The 14,210-nt window shown below is 55.2% G+C and overlaps 1 protein-coding gene across 1 annotated transcript; it reads right to left on the bottom strand.

Moving 5' to 3' along the window:
• Positions 1-3,022: 3,022 nt before the first annotated feature.
• On the bottom strand, positions 3,023-12,569 carry LOC133360072 (endoplasmic reticulum chaperone BiP). The gene is made up of 9 exons (XM_061578661.1): positions 12,321-12,569; positions 10,876-11,016; positions 10,089-10,320; positions 8,774-8,911; positions 8,512-8,624; positions 8,046-8,200; positions 7,163-7,398; positions 6,134-6,371; positions 3,023-4,357 (listed from the first exon to the last, which is right to left on the bottom strand). Exons 2-9 carry the CDS (start codon positions 11,010-11,012, stop codon positions 3,615-3,617), a joined length of 1,992 nt encoding a protein of 663 aa, XP_061434645.1. The 5' UTR covers positions 11,013-11,016; positions 12,321-12,569; the 3' UTR covers positions 3,023-3,614.
• Positions 12,570-14,210: the final 1,641 nt, after the last annotated feature.

Here is a 14,210-nt window from a genome sequence, read left to right on the forward strand (position 1 = left end):
CAATACTTATAAATACTGATAGACTTACATAGATGCCCATATATTCACGGAAGAGACCCATAGGTCCCATACAGATCTACGTGAAGGAGAGGCATCACAGCAGCGATGATTCACCACTCTGCGACTCGAGACGCAGTCATCTGGCTCATCAACCACCTCGATGTGGAACTACTGATTCTACTTGGCATCAAACAACAGCCACACGAAGAGGATTATTGATGGGCGTTATGTTTCTCTTTCAAATCGAATCGGTGACGTCGCTTTACTTCGGGCTGTCTTCGCGAATTTATACTTTGCCCGCTGCAAAATGTATGCGAATCTCTCGATCTGTGCGAGTCTATGGGTCTGTATGCGAAGTTAGAGATCCCAGTGCGAGTCTGTTAATCTGTGCGAGTGGATGGGTCTCCGTGAGACTTTTGAGGCTTTACTATTCGTACGGCTGTTGATGAAAAACGGCTGTGATTTTGCATGGAGGTGTTTGACGAGCCAGATTATCACGGAGGGAGGATTGGAGTGGCGAATTTTCACAGCTGGAATGCCTCCACCACCTCCCATCCGTGGTTGGGGTGCCACGGTGGAACGATGTTCACGACCTTGCCAGGTTTACAATTTTCGTGGGATCGATCCCAACCCGATGCCTGTATATTTGGAGTTGGCATGTTCTTCCCGCGGGCGCGTGGATTTTTGTCCGGGGCCTCCAGTTCCCCTCCACATTTCGAAACATGCGTTTAAATTCTTTGGCTGCTGGACATTTCCACAAGCCACTTCGTTGAGCTATGTGGTAGCCAGGTAAATTCGAAAGAGAGCTACATAGCTCAGTGGGCCCTTACCTGGTAAAATAAGTTGTTCTGGCGAGGTTTTACACATCGCACCAAGCACTCATTTGGAGGCCGCGTCAGCCGAGGGGGAGGGGCAGGATCGGTGCAGATCATCGTCAGTGGCGTTGGTGGCCGTGAGCGGAACTCGAACCGTGGCCCACCCAGGATTGTAGTGCAGTGCGCGAACCGCCGTACAACTCCACGCCCAGCAGCAAACACCACGCACGCACACGCTGGACAAGCCGAGGCAGCGGTTTTTCTGTAAAAACTTTACTTTTGACAATTTCCGGTTTGGCAGAACGCACTCGACCGACGGCAGAGGGCGCACACAGATCAGTAGTGGGGGGGGGGGGGGGGGCGTGCGGACCTCGCAAAAATGAGGCAGTAGAGGAGAAACAAAGGTGGCAGGCCAGGGGAGAATTCCAAGCGGTAGCGCAGAGCATAAATAACCCCCCACCCCCCACGTTTCTCGCCTGGGGGAGGGGGGCACAGGGGTGATGGCGCCAGGGGAGCCCCGTGGGGCCAGCAGCAGACGCTTGAGCCAGAGCAGAGCAACAATACTCTGGGGGAAGCGAGCAGGGCATGGGTGGCACCAGATTTGATTGCCACAGCACCAACCGCGAGAATTGGAGAAATCTCGTGGGGTAACCCGGTGGGGACTGGCCATGGGAAAGCGGCTGGACCCAGACCTCAGGGAGAGGAGAGTGTGGGGGGCGCCCTGGGAAAATGGATCGAAACACTCCCCCTTCCGCCAAACAGCAGAGAATGCGTGTAATTGTTAGGTGACAAGCAAAGGTACACCACAGGACTGCGTTCTAATCTTCACACATTAAACCGTGTCGCACTGCCTCAAACTTTTTTTTTAACAAACGGCACAAAAAAAGCACGTGGGGAAACCAAAAGTAAAAGGATTCCAACAAGTCACCGACTGACACGTCTTCCATGCCCCCCAAATTATAGATTTATCGTTCAACCCCAAAAACCCTCTCCTGAACAAATACCCTCGTAAATATAAGACGGCCCATCACAATGTCTGCAGGCTGGCAACCGTAGTATCCCCAAATTGCCTTGCCCACATCACCAGAACGGTGTTTGCTGGCAACACCGCCGCCAACGCAGTGGCGTGCAGGCGGCCTTGCCAAAAAACACCACACCAGCCGGGGAGGCCAAGTGGCTGGGTGATTACACCACCAAAATGTATGGCTGTGGTTCTTATTCAGTACAGGCAACAGCCCCAAGTGTTCACTCTTCATATATGGCAAGGGTTGCAAGGGAGATGGAGCTGTTACAAATCTGCTCGTGTGCACAGAGCAGCTGGCCGGGTGGATTATTATTACAAATCGTGGGATTGAGAGAGGCGGCGAGAGCTTGGGGAGGGGTCCTTCTCTCAGCAGTCGATGACACCAGGCCATGTCCGTGGCAGAACAAATGCGTTTGCAGAGGCGACGCTCACAAGGATTCCTCACCAGCCCCGCGTTGCATCGTAGACGAGGCCGTTACACGCAGCACAAGCATGCCAAGGATCGGCACGCACACTGCGTAGGGGACGCAAGCGCGAGAGCCTTGACCCCCAATGTGAAGCGTCACTCCATACGTTCAACACGGGACCCAGTGGTGCTCGGTGTGGTCTGGCTTTGTCGTGGCTGCCTTGAACAATCTTGAGACATCTGACAGTCTGTTCTATAATCGCGTGTTTTAATAAACGCAAACTGGATGTATAAACACGATAGAGCAAACACCTACGGGCGCGCAGGTAGGACCACGTGGTTGTTATAGAGCCACCTCAGCATAACGTCACTGCACAAGACACCGAGATGCTGCTGGATCCTCACAGTACCCTCGGGCTTTGTTCGGCCAGCATTACACATCACGTGTTAAACGCAGACCGCTTCACTCTATATTGTTACGCGATTATGGCATAACGTGGTGTGTTCTGCAGGAATGCTACCACCACGTTATAGAACAGACTGTATACAACGAATTGTATTTGCCGTGACTTTCTTCCCATTTTCTCTATTTTGTACACCCATCGGGTTTTTTGCAGCCTGCCCGTTGTAAATGACCATTTGAAAACAAACTCAGATTCACTCCTCATGCAGTCCAAATAAAGACTTTAGAATCGAGGTTGTTGCAGTGTGGAGCATCAGAATTGCACCCAAGGAGGGCAGGCGCTTGTAAATAAACACCACGGGTCACACGCGGGCCTCATCTCGCGTTTCCGTTTATTCTCCGTTTTGCCGTCGAGTCGAGTCCCCCACTGCATTGGGTCTGAACGGTCGCCGTCGCTGCTGCTCTGCAATAACTTAAACCGAGATAATCCTCAATAACGCAACCCCCCACCCCTCTATCCTGGGCACCTGGAGCACTGGGAGAGGCCGAGCCGCTTGGTGACCATACGGCGGTGCTGCTGCTGGGCTGGCAAACTCTCAAGTTTGACAAATCCCCGGCTGAACAAGGGAAGGGAAAGTGGGGGGGGGGAGAAGGAGGCAAAGCCAGCATTGGTACCACCGGCATCTCCTGGGTGGCATGACCCACACCACATGCAGATCTGGGGTCCACCCCGCCACCAAGTGCTAGGGGCCCACCACCAGGCAGGGTTTAAATATCCGATGAACCCAAACCAATGCAGGGGTGTGGGGGGGGGGCACTGTCTCTCTCCAGCTCAATCATTGAACGACAAAGGCAACAAACACAGCGGAAACTTTACAGAGTCCAGAGAGGTCGTGGTTGGCCGACAGAGGGGTGGCGGCGATTGCCGTGGGTGTCGTTCCGACTCCGCCTCCCACCATCGCCGCCTCACAGCTCGTCCTTGTCAGCCCCTTCCTCCCCTCCCTCGTCCTCCCCACCGGGGCCGGCCCCCGCTCCGCCGTACAGCTTGCTCACGATGGGCTGCACCACCTCCTCCAGCTCCTTCTTCTGCGCCTTGAAGTCGTCCGTGTCGGCCTCCTGATGGCCCTCGAGCCAGGCGATCTTGTCCTCCACGGCCTTCTCGACGGTCTCGCGGTCCTCGTCCGACAGCTTGCCACCCAGCTTCTCCTTGTCACCGATCTGGTTCTTGAGCGAGTAGGCGTAGCTCTCCAGCTCGTTGCGAGCCTCCACGCGCTCCTTCACCCGCTTGTCGTCGTCAGCGAAGCGCTCCGCGTCGGACACCATCCTCTCAATCTCCTCGGGCGTCAGGCGGTTCTGGTCGTTGGTGATGGTGATCTTGTTCTTGTTGCCCGTGCCCTTGTCCTCTGCGGACACGCGAAGGATACCGTTGACGTCGATCTCGAAGGTCACCTCGATCTGGGGGACCCCGCGCGGGGCCGGCGGGATGCCCGTCAGGTCGAACTTGCCCAGCAGGTGGTTGTCCTTGGTCATGGGGCGCTCGCCCTCAAACACCTGGATGGTGACGGTGGGCTGGTTGTCGGCGGCCGTCGAGAAGATCTGCGACTTCTTGGTGGGCACCACGGTGTTGCGAGGGATCAGCTTGGTCATGACGCCACCCACCGTCTCGATGCCCAGGGTCAGGGGGCACACGTCCAGCAGCACCAGGTCGCCTGCAGCAGCACACGGCAGAGAGAGAGTGTGATGATGACGACAATAAAACTAAGAAACATTTTTATCTCACCAGGTAAAGCCCACCGAGCTTCAGAGCTCCTTTTCAGAAGCAACCTGGCTATAACAAATGATAGCTCAAATTATAGCAGCAGCCAAATACACCACAAACGAATGTGTATAAATGTGGAGGGAAAGTATCCATGGAGAGACACTGCAAACTTCAAATATACAGCAGGCGTCAAGGTCGGGATAGAACCCACGACGTCCTGTATACCAGGTGAGGTAGTTAACATATCCTAGCCACCGGCGCCCGTGACAGACACAGGTACACGAGCGTATGTTTTGATTGGGCAGCACCGTCATATTTAAAAGCACGATGCCACGTTTGGCACATGGATTGCAATGCTGAGCTTTCCCAAAACTAGCACGCACACCGCATGTACATGTGCACACGCTGGAGTTGTTCACGCACGTAGGCACGAATCTTCAACCCTAACCGTGTGTACACGTAGCCAGCCCCAACCCTGTGCAAGGGCTACCCAACCTACATGTGAAAGAACCAAAAATCTGTACACGTACATTGAGAATAACCAAGACAAGCATGTGTGGAGCGGTTGCGCAATGGTGAGCGCACTGCGCTACAAACCCAGCCACCAAAGTTCAATTCCCACTCAAGGGTAATAACAGTGGCGAATATGAACCGGTCCTGGGCCTCACCTAGGTCGACTAAGCCTCAAATTAGCATCTCGTGTGAAGTGTTAACATCACCACTGGAGAGAGAGAGGTGGCCAAGCGTGGTTGCTGGCCGGCCACCCACCCCCTCTCGTGTGCTGTACCAGCCTTCCTTAGGTGCTGCTGACAGCACTTACCCCAACAGTCTGTTAAGGCTAACACGGGGGATCTTGTCTGTGTCCGCGCATTTGTGTCAGTGCCACACGTTCGATTAACTTCTTTGGTACCATACGTAGCCAACTGTGCTCAACGCAAGTTTAGACAAAAAAAAATTAACCCGTAAAAACAAAGTTTTTCACTATAAATCCTTTATATGCATGGCATCGGTTTTATTTTATTATTCATTTCTGTTTTTCTTGAGTAAGAGTTTCATTTTTATCACATTGGTATTAAATGAAATATGAAAAAAAATTCCCCTAAAAAGTGGAAAATTTTGGATTTTTTTTCACGAAAATAAATTGTCACGCACAACGAGTCTGTGTGCAAAATGTCAGCTCGATTGGATCACGGGAAGTGGGTTAAAAACGACCGAAAGATTTGCACGGTCGTAAGCGCGCAAGCAAGCAAACTTAATATAAAAGATTTAAAAACCAACGTCATTCGCCACCAAGTGGCGGTGACGTCACCACGGGACTTGTGCCAGGCTAGGTGCTCACTGGCAGCAGGTCACGGGACAGACCCAGGTGCCATGGGGGTTGACCGAGATGACTGGCAGATGCACCACTTGTGCCCCCTACAAAGATCCCGTGTAGCCTGAACAGACCGTAGGGAAAAGTGCTGTTAAGCGAGCGCCTATGAAGGCCGGCACGGCACACAAGGGGGTGGGTGGCCAACACCACGCCCGGCCGCCTTCGTCTCCCTAGTGACGTTGTTTACACATCACACCAGGTACCTCATTTGAGACCGAGTCGACCTAGGGGAGGCCCGGAACCGGTTAAGATAATCGTCACTGGTGTTGGCCGTGAGTGGGAATCGAACCCGGGTCGCCAGGTTCATAGCGCAGCGTAGCGCTAACCGCTACAAAGACACAAGCGCACACGTACCGGTGTTGTCCTCCCCGGACAGCACGCCAGCCTGCACGGCGGCGCCGTAGGCCACCGCCTCGTCGGGGTTGATGCCGCGCGACGGCTCCTTGCCGTTGAACAGCTCCTTCACCAGCTGCTGGATCTTGGGGATGCGCGTCGAGCCGCCCACCAGCACGATCTCGTCGATGTCCGTCTTCTTCAGGTCCGAGTCCTCCATCACCTTCTGCACCGGCTTCATCGTCGAGCGGAACAGGTCCTGCGGGGCACGGGCACAGCGGTGGCAAGGCCAAGGTTAGGAAGTCAGTACGGTGGAGAGCGAGCTCCATACCCCGCGGTTGTTCAGCATATAGCTCGACAATAAAGCTACTAAAGACTTCCATTCTCATTTTACCAGGCAAGGCACCATCGAGCTATATAGCTCTTTTTCAATTTGGCTATTACACATTATAGCAATGAATTGGCTTCTCATCAAAATCAGGTGGACAGTGGCCAAATGCTAAAAAACGTGTTTCTAAAATGGAGGGAAAAACCAGAGGACCAAGAGAAAAGTCCCTACAACCAGTGAGAACATGCAAACTCCAACTATATAGCAGGCGTTAGGGTCAGGATCCAACTCACGACCCCCTCCTTTCTGTATACCAGGAGAGGTAGTTAACGTGTCATAGCCACTGTGGCACCCGACAAGGGGCAGATGCCCCCCTTATAGCCTGAACCGACTGTTGGGGCAAGTGTTGTTAGCAAGCACCTATGAAGGTGCCTGTACTGTACACGAGGGACTGGGGTGGCCAGCACCATGCCAGACCACCTTCATCTCCCAAGTAGCGATGTTTACACTCATTTGAGGCAGAGCCGACCTAGGGGAGGCCCAGGACCAGTTCAGATAATCGTCACTAGCGTTGGGAATTTAACCTTTTAGTGCAGCGCGCTAACCGCTACTACCTACATAATTACACAGCACAAAGTTAGAGCATATACACAGTTACACGTAGCACACAGACACCGTTCCACAGACACCACCACCACCGCCGGTGACCCTCCCCTTCTCACCATGTTGAGCTCCTCAAACTTTGCGCGCGTGAGCGTCTCGGAGAAGTCGTCGCCGTCGTAGAAGGACTCGATGTCGATGCGCGCCTGGTGCTGCGTGGAGAGCGTGCGCTTTGCCTTCTCCACCTCGCGGCGGAGCTTCTGCACTGCGCGGTGGTCCTTGCGCACATCCTTGCCAGTCTTCTTCTTGTACAGCTTGATGAAGTGCTCCATCACGCGTTGGTCAAAGTCCTCGCCACCTGCGGGTCGAAGGGTGGGGTGGGAGAGCCGTGGTCAGGTCAGCGTGCTGTCAACGCCGCAGTTCGGTTCGTAAAAGGTTACGGAGCCGAACGTTCGAGAAAGTCAGAAATAACGACGTCTCGTGGCAGGTTCGTTCGTTTAAGTGTGGAACGTTCGTATCGAGGACCTGCCTGTAAAGGGCGGTCTCTGGTTTTAGACGGTCTGATGTACAATGTTAATATAACACTACTGTTAGATCGATTTACGATGCATCTTCTGACACTACTACACTTTCTTATTTTACCAAGCAAGTCCCACAGAGTTGTGCAACTCTTTAGAAGAAACCTGGCCACAGATTATCTCAACGAAGTGGCTTATCTCGTAGAAATTTATAGCGGCAGCCACATATGCACGACGTCGATTCTAAATGTAGAAAGAATAACTGGAGTAGCCGGAGAAAATTTCACGCGAGGTCATTAACATCTCCTAGCCACTGACAGCGGCACCCCATTCCCCCACGGCACACCCAGGCAATATTAAAAACGAGGACCACCAGCCGGGAAACTACCAGAATGTGGTGGTGGTTGGGTAAAGCGTGTGGCAGAAGAGAAAGTGGGTGGGTGCGGCAAGGGGAGGGGCACGGGGGGGGGCGTGGCACTCTGCTCACCAAGGTGGGTGTCTCCGTTGGTGGCCACCACCTCGAACACGCCGTGGTCGATGGTGAGCAGCGACACGTCGAAGGTGCCCCCACCCAGGTCGAACACCAGGATGTTCTTCTCGCCCTCCTTCTTGTCCAGCCCGTAGGCGATGGCCGCTGCAGTCCTGCACGCACGGGGATGGACGGGCAGAGCCAGTAGGACCATCAGCGGGGTGGATGGCGGTGGACGAGTTGGAGTCCAGCGTCTCCTCTACCGCGTTCGATGGTCAGCGCTCATTGGGGTTAATTTTAGAATCGGTCACGAGAGGCCGACCGATACCGGCCAAAAACTCACCCAGTGTTTTGGCCGGTATCTGTTAACCCCACCACCGTGGCACCCCACTGTATAGTTCCCCCCCCCCTCCCGTGTCCCCCCCCCACCCGTGTGCCCCCCCCCACCGTGTAGCCCCCCCCCCCACCCCCGTGTGTTGCGTACGGCTCGTTGATGATGCGCAGCACGTTGAGGCCGGCGATGGTGCCGGCGTCCTTGGTGGCCTGTCGCTGGGCGTCGTTGAAGTAGGCGGGCACGGTCACCACCGCGTGCGTCACCTGCAGACGACAACAAACCCCCGTGAGCAACTTGACGATCGAGATGCAACGCAACGCTCGTGCTCCCCAACCCCCCCCCCCCACAGAACGGGAGGTTTGCCCGGTGCGTGCGTGGAGCGTGGTCGCGAGCGCTGTTATGCGTGTCGCACCTTCTTGCCCAGGTAGGCCTCGGCCGTCTCCTTCATCTTGGTGAGCACCATGGCCGAGATCTCCTCCGGGGCGAAGGTCTTGGACTCGCCGGCTATCACCTCAACCTGGATGTGGGGCTTCCCCTTCTTCTCCAGAACCTGCAGGGCGGCAGAGAGAGGGGGGTAGGAACCAGAATGAGAATCTTTATTTATCTTGGGAGAAATCCGCCGAGCGATGAAGCTCTTTTTCACAGAGGGTACCATAGGCAGAACCACCACCATAACCACCAATCCACACCACATGTACGGTGTGAAATAAGTTTCAAACAAAGACAAAGATTCCCCGCATGACCTGAACAGACTGATGGGGCAAGTGCTGTTAGCAAGCAACACCGATGAAGGCTGGCAGAGCACACTAGGGGGTGGGTGGCCAGAACCACGCCCTGCCACCTTTGTCTCCCCCTAGTGGCGATGTATACACACCACACCAGGTACTCTTTTTCAATTTGGCTATTACACATGATAGCAATGAATTGGCTTCTCATCAAAATCAGGTGGACAGTGGCCAAATGCTAAAAAACGTGTTTCTAAAATGGAGGGAAAAACCAGAGGACCAAGAGAAAAGTCCCTACAACCAGTGAGAACATGCAAACTCCAACTATAGAGCAGGCGTTAGGGTCAGGATCAAACTCACGACCCCCTCCTTTCTGTATACCAGGAGAGGTAGTTAACGTGTCATAGCCACTGTGGCACCCGACAAGGGGCAGATGCCCCTTATAGCCTGAACCGACTGTTGGGGCGAGTGTTGTTAGCAAGCACCTATGAAGGTGCCTGTACTGTACACGAGGGACTGGGGTGGCCAGTACCATGCCAGACCACCTTCATCTCCCAAGTAGCGATGTTTACACTCATTCGAGGCAGAGACGACCTAGGGGAAGCCCAGAAATATTTCAGATAATCGTCATTGGCAGCCGTGAGTGGGAATCGAACTCAGGTGCCCCCGGGTTCGTAGTGCAGCGCGCTAACCACGACACTTCCGCTCCACACGAAAATAACTGCCACACATACATGGCAGTGGACTCGCCACTTGAGCCGAAGAGATCCAAGGATCGCTCTCAATGACACGTTTATATTTACGTGATCCAACCCAAAAAACCCCCAAAAAGGCCTGACACTACTACGCGTTAACCTTGTGCAATTGTACGAGGGGTAGCAGGGACTGTGGAAAAACCGGCGACAATGCGAGGGGGGGGGGGGGGGGGGGGGGGGGGGGGGGGGGGGGGGGGGTAGTGGGGGCGGGCAGGGAGCACGACGAAAACTACCGACACCCACGCACCGTGAAGGGCCAGAACTTGATGTCGTGCTGCACGGTGGGGTCCGTCCACGAGCGCCCGATGAGCCGCTTGGCGTCGAACACGGTGTTCTCGGGGTTGGAGGTCAGCTGGTTCTTGGCGGCATCGCCGATGAGGCGCTCCCCCTCGGCCGTGAAGGCGACGTATGACGGCGTGATGCGGTTCCCCTGGTCGTTGGCGATTATCTCCACGCGGCCGTTCTTGAACACGCCCACGCTGCCGGATTTCAAAACCCCGGAGGGAAGAGAGGGTACAGAATGAGGCGTGCGCATGTAGATTCCACGACGCACATCTCACCAGGCGCGCGGTCCATTTGTTCGAGTGCTCTGACGCATGCGCGAGCGTTCAGAGAAGCCAGATAATGCATGCACATCTTACTTTATCGCAATTTATACGACACCTTAACCGAGGCGTTTAAAGAGAATTGAAGACTGGTACGTGTATGTTGTATGAATGGAATGGTAATGCAATGAAGAAAATAGACGGGAAGCAATGGGGGGCAAGCAAATCTGTGATGATTAAATTGACAGTAAATTAATGGATCGAATGGATGGGAAATTAGTAAAAGCCATGAGAATATTCACGATCGTGCACGTTTGCAGCAAGCGCTCACACGGCTGGCTCTGCACTTCAGTGCGCTGCACAGTGCACGTGTGTGCAGGAGTGTATCAGTGACCGCGGGTGCGACTCAATACGAGTGTGTGGCGAGGGAACACACACACACACACGTGTGTGTGTGTGTACACGTGTAAGAGTGCGCTGGCACCTCACCACGAGTAGGTGGTGCCCAGGTCGATGCCGATCACCGTGCCCATGTTCTCCTTCTCCTTGTCGTCCTCGGCTGCGCGGCACAGCGCCACGCAGCACACCGCCACCACCACCACCAGCGCCATCCTCCCAGGCGCCATCGCTCTGCGGACACAAACGAGGGCCTCGTTAGCGCTCTGCACGTACGCTAAACGTCTTTCACACCGGCGATGAGGTGTACTGGATGTGGTGTGCCGGGTGAGGAAACTTTCTTCTACAGGGCGAGATGTCATCCCTTGCCTGGTATGCGGTGGTCGGAGGTTTGAACGCGACCCCGATGCCTGCTACATGGCCGCTCGTCTCTCCCCAGGCCCTACGGCTTTCCCCCCTCCACATTTAGAAATCAACATCACGCGTTAAGAATATTTGGCTGCTAGAAATTTCCACGCAACCCACTTCGTTGAGCCATCATGCGATGGCCAGGTCGCTTCTGAAAAAAGAGCTACACAGCAGCTGAGTGGAGCTTACCTGGTACAACATAGAGGCCTGGCGACAGTCACACACCTGGGCTCCACAAGTTGTAATGGGGGCGCCAGGTATATGCATGTACAGTATACCGAACTTCTGTGCTCCGTACGTAGCCAACCGTGCTAATCGGAGGTGCGGGGGGGGGGCAGTTACCCGTGTGGGGGGGGGGGGGGGGGAGTTAGCGTAACTCGGGGGGGGCGTAACCCGGGGAGGGGTGGGGGAGTTTGCGCAACCCGGGGGGAGGGGGGCGTAACAACGGGGGGGGGGGAGCGTGACCCAAGAATCAACGTCCGTTACTTAGTCGCTTACACAGTTCGCCGTTTCGGGGGGTGGCGATGCCAATGAACCAGACCTCACCGCGCCGGTCACTGCGTAAGCTTTGGCGAAGGTGGCGAACATAGACGCTAGCAGTGGAGTACTGCACAACTTATCCGCGCCACTGCTAGCTCGTGGTTACTGTACGCTTACCAACGCGACACCGCAGCCTGTAGCAACTGTTACGCACGCTCGGTGATCGCCCATCCAAGCCATAGCCAGGCACAACACTTGCTTAGCTTTAAAAAACGCAAGACGCGAATCGACTCCCGACATCTTTGCGCGAATCGACAATTCGATTCGCGCAACACCGCGGCGAACAGGGAGACGGGCGTGTCAAGCGGTGAATCGATTCGTTGTTTTTAGCGAATCGATTCGCAGTCGTCAGCGTCCATTTGACGTCTCCGTCAGCTCCGCGCGGCCAGTCGAGGGCCGCTCGTTACGTTCGACGCGCAAGAGACGCCCACCGAACTCGTCCTGCCATCTGGAGGGGCGGATTAACAACCCGCCGGATATTTAGAGAGACGCGGTTATCGGCTTGGCGGCGTGAGGAAGGCGCGGGACTTCACCCAGCAGCGGATAGAACACGGCTGACGCGGACCAACCACCACCGTCACGACACTCACCTCAGTTGCGTTATGGCGACACTGCTCCTGGGCTGGACCGTAGACGTGGCCTCGTCTTCGCCCGGCTCGACCCGCGCCCCAACGGATTTAGACCGCCTTCGTCAAATGGAGACCCACACACAACCCCCACCGGGCGGTTATAACCGAGAACCCTAATTGGCAATGATCACTTAACGCTCACGGGACCAGGAAGGCTCCTCCACCACCACCACGCGCAAGGCTCAACCCTCAACGTTGCTCTGCAGATGACTGACGGGCACCTCCTCCCGTTGCCGCCCGCTTTATATACTTCCAGGCGGAGGCGCGTGGACGCCTCCCATTGGTCCGCGACGGTCGAGTCGCCGCTGTGGACGCGCCCCATTGGTCGAGGGGCGCCAAAGCTCGTGGACGCCTCCCATTGGCTCAAGCGGCGAGGCGAGCCAAGGGGCGGGGGGGGCGTCCGGCGATGCCCTCGCGGACGCCGCTGATTGGTCCAGCGCACGACGGGCGATTCGATTCGTCGTTCTGTTGTTCGGCGATTCGGAATCTTGATTTAGACTGCAGGAGGAGTAGAAATCCGATGAGCTGTGAAGCTCTTTGCTTCCCGCACAGATGTTCAGTGGGGGCAAGGTGGGGGCAAAGTTACAACAACAAGGAGTGCAAAGACAACCGATAGGAAGGGTAATGGAGTCACTAGAATGTATAAATACTTGGGCACTGGCTGTCCCATTTGTCGACACTAAAATGAACGCACGGCAAGGCAGCGATACAAAACAGCAGCAGCAGTCCCAGAGCCACACAAGACAACGCACGGGAGGGCCTTCAATCACCCCGCGCATTCACATTGAACTATCGATACGACCCCTACTACGGACACGGCAAAGGATCAAAGATTTGCAAATGTGGTTTGCCGTATCCGGCAGCACTAATCTTCCGCTGCAGGATATAAATGTACACATCTATTTTTAGCGCGAATTAACGCATCAGCATTGTCCCCCCACCCTGTTGTTATTTAACATTGGCAGCGCACGTAAATGTCCTTTGCTGATGTCGGCATTTACCGCCCTCGAACCCGATGGATAACAACAATCTTCACGCATTGGCGCCTCGTCCATTCATTGGCGATTCGATGCAACGCTCCGTTGTGTACTGGGGCCCGATCGGCGCGGGGGAGCGGTGGCGCAGCGGTTAGCGCGCTGCGCTACGAACCCGATCGAGTCACCAACACCGGTGACGATCATTTGAACCGGTTCTGTGCCCCCCCCCCCCCACTCCTAGGTCGACTCAGCCTCAAATGATAACCGGATGCGATGTGCAGTTAACGTCGCCACTCGGCAGGGCGAAGGCGGCCAGGCGTGGTGGTTGTGCCGGAACTTCGCGAACAGCACTTGCCCCGACAGTCTGTTGAGGCTACACGGGTGGTTCGTTGTCTTTGTAAGAATCGGAATCGGCCACAAAACACGGAGTCGACTCAACACGGATTCATGCAAATGTTGGAATCCGAGGAAGTTTCCCTGTGACGTCACGCGCGATGACGTCACGCGCGTTGCCGGCGGGTTTCACCATCGGTCACCAGAGCAGCCTGAACAGACCACGTGGCCAGCAGATGTTAACTACCTCGCCTGGTGTGCAGGAGGTCGTGAGTTCGATCCCAACTCTGACGCCTGCTGTATTTTTGGAGTTTGCGTGTCTCTCTCATCATCGTCACGGTGCTAAGAGATGTTAACTACCTCGCCTGGTGTGCAGGTCGTGAGTTCGATCCCAACCCTGCTGCTGTATATTTGGAGTTTGCGTGTCTCTCTCATCATCACGGTGGCTAGGAGATGTTAACTACCTCGCCTGGTGTGCAGGAGGTCGTGAGTTCGATCCCAACCCTGACGCCTGCTGCCGCTGTATATTTGGAGTTTGCGT

The sequence above is a fragment of the Lethenteron reissneri genome, chromosome 67 (assembly GCF_015708825.2).
Source record: "Lethenteron reissneri isolate LAM-NWPU_2019-01 chromosome 67, ASM1570882v1, whole genome shotgun sequence".
Lineage (NCBI taxonomy): Eukaryota > Metazoa > Chordata > Hyperoartia > Petromyzontiformes > Petromyzontidae > Lethenteron > Lethenteron reissneri.

Excerpts from the sequence above, each read along its gene's own strand:
- LOC133360072 (XM_061578661.1), bottom strand. The coding sequence starts at position 11,012 with ATGGCGCCTGGGAGGATGGCGCTGGTGGTGGTGGTGGCGGTGTGCTGC. Across the intron at positions 8,912-10,088 it reads TCAAGTTCTGGCCCTTCACG|GTTCTGGAGAAGAAGGGGAA; the intron begins GTGCGTGGGTGT and ends GCCGCCCTGCAG. Across the intron at positions 4,358-6,133 it reads GTCCGGGGAGGACAACACCG|GCGACCTGGTGCTGCTGGAC; the intron begins GTACGTGTGCGC and ends GTGCTGCTGCAG.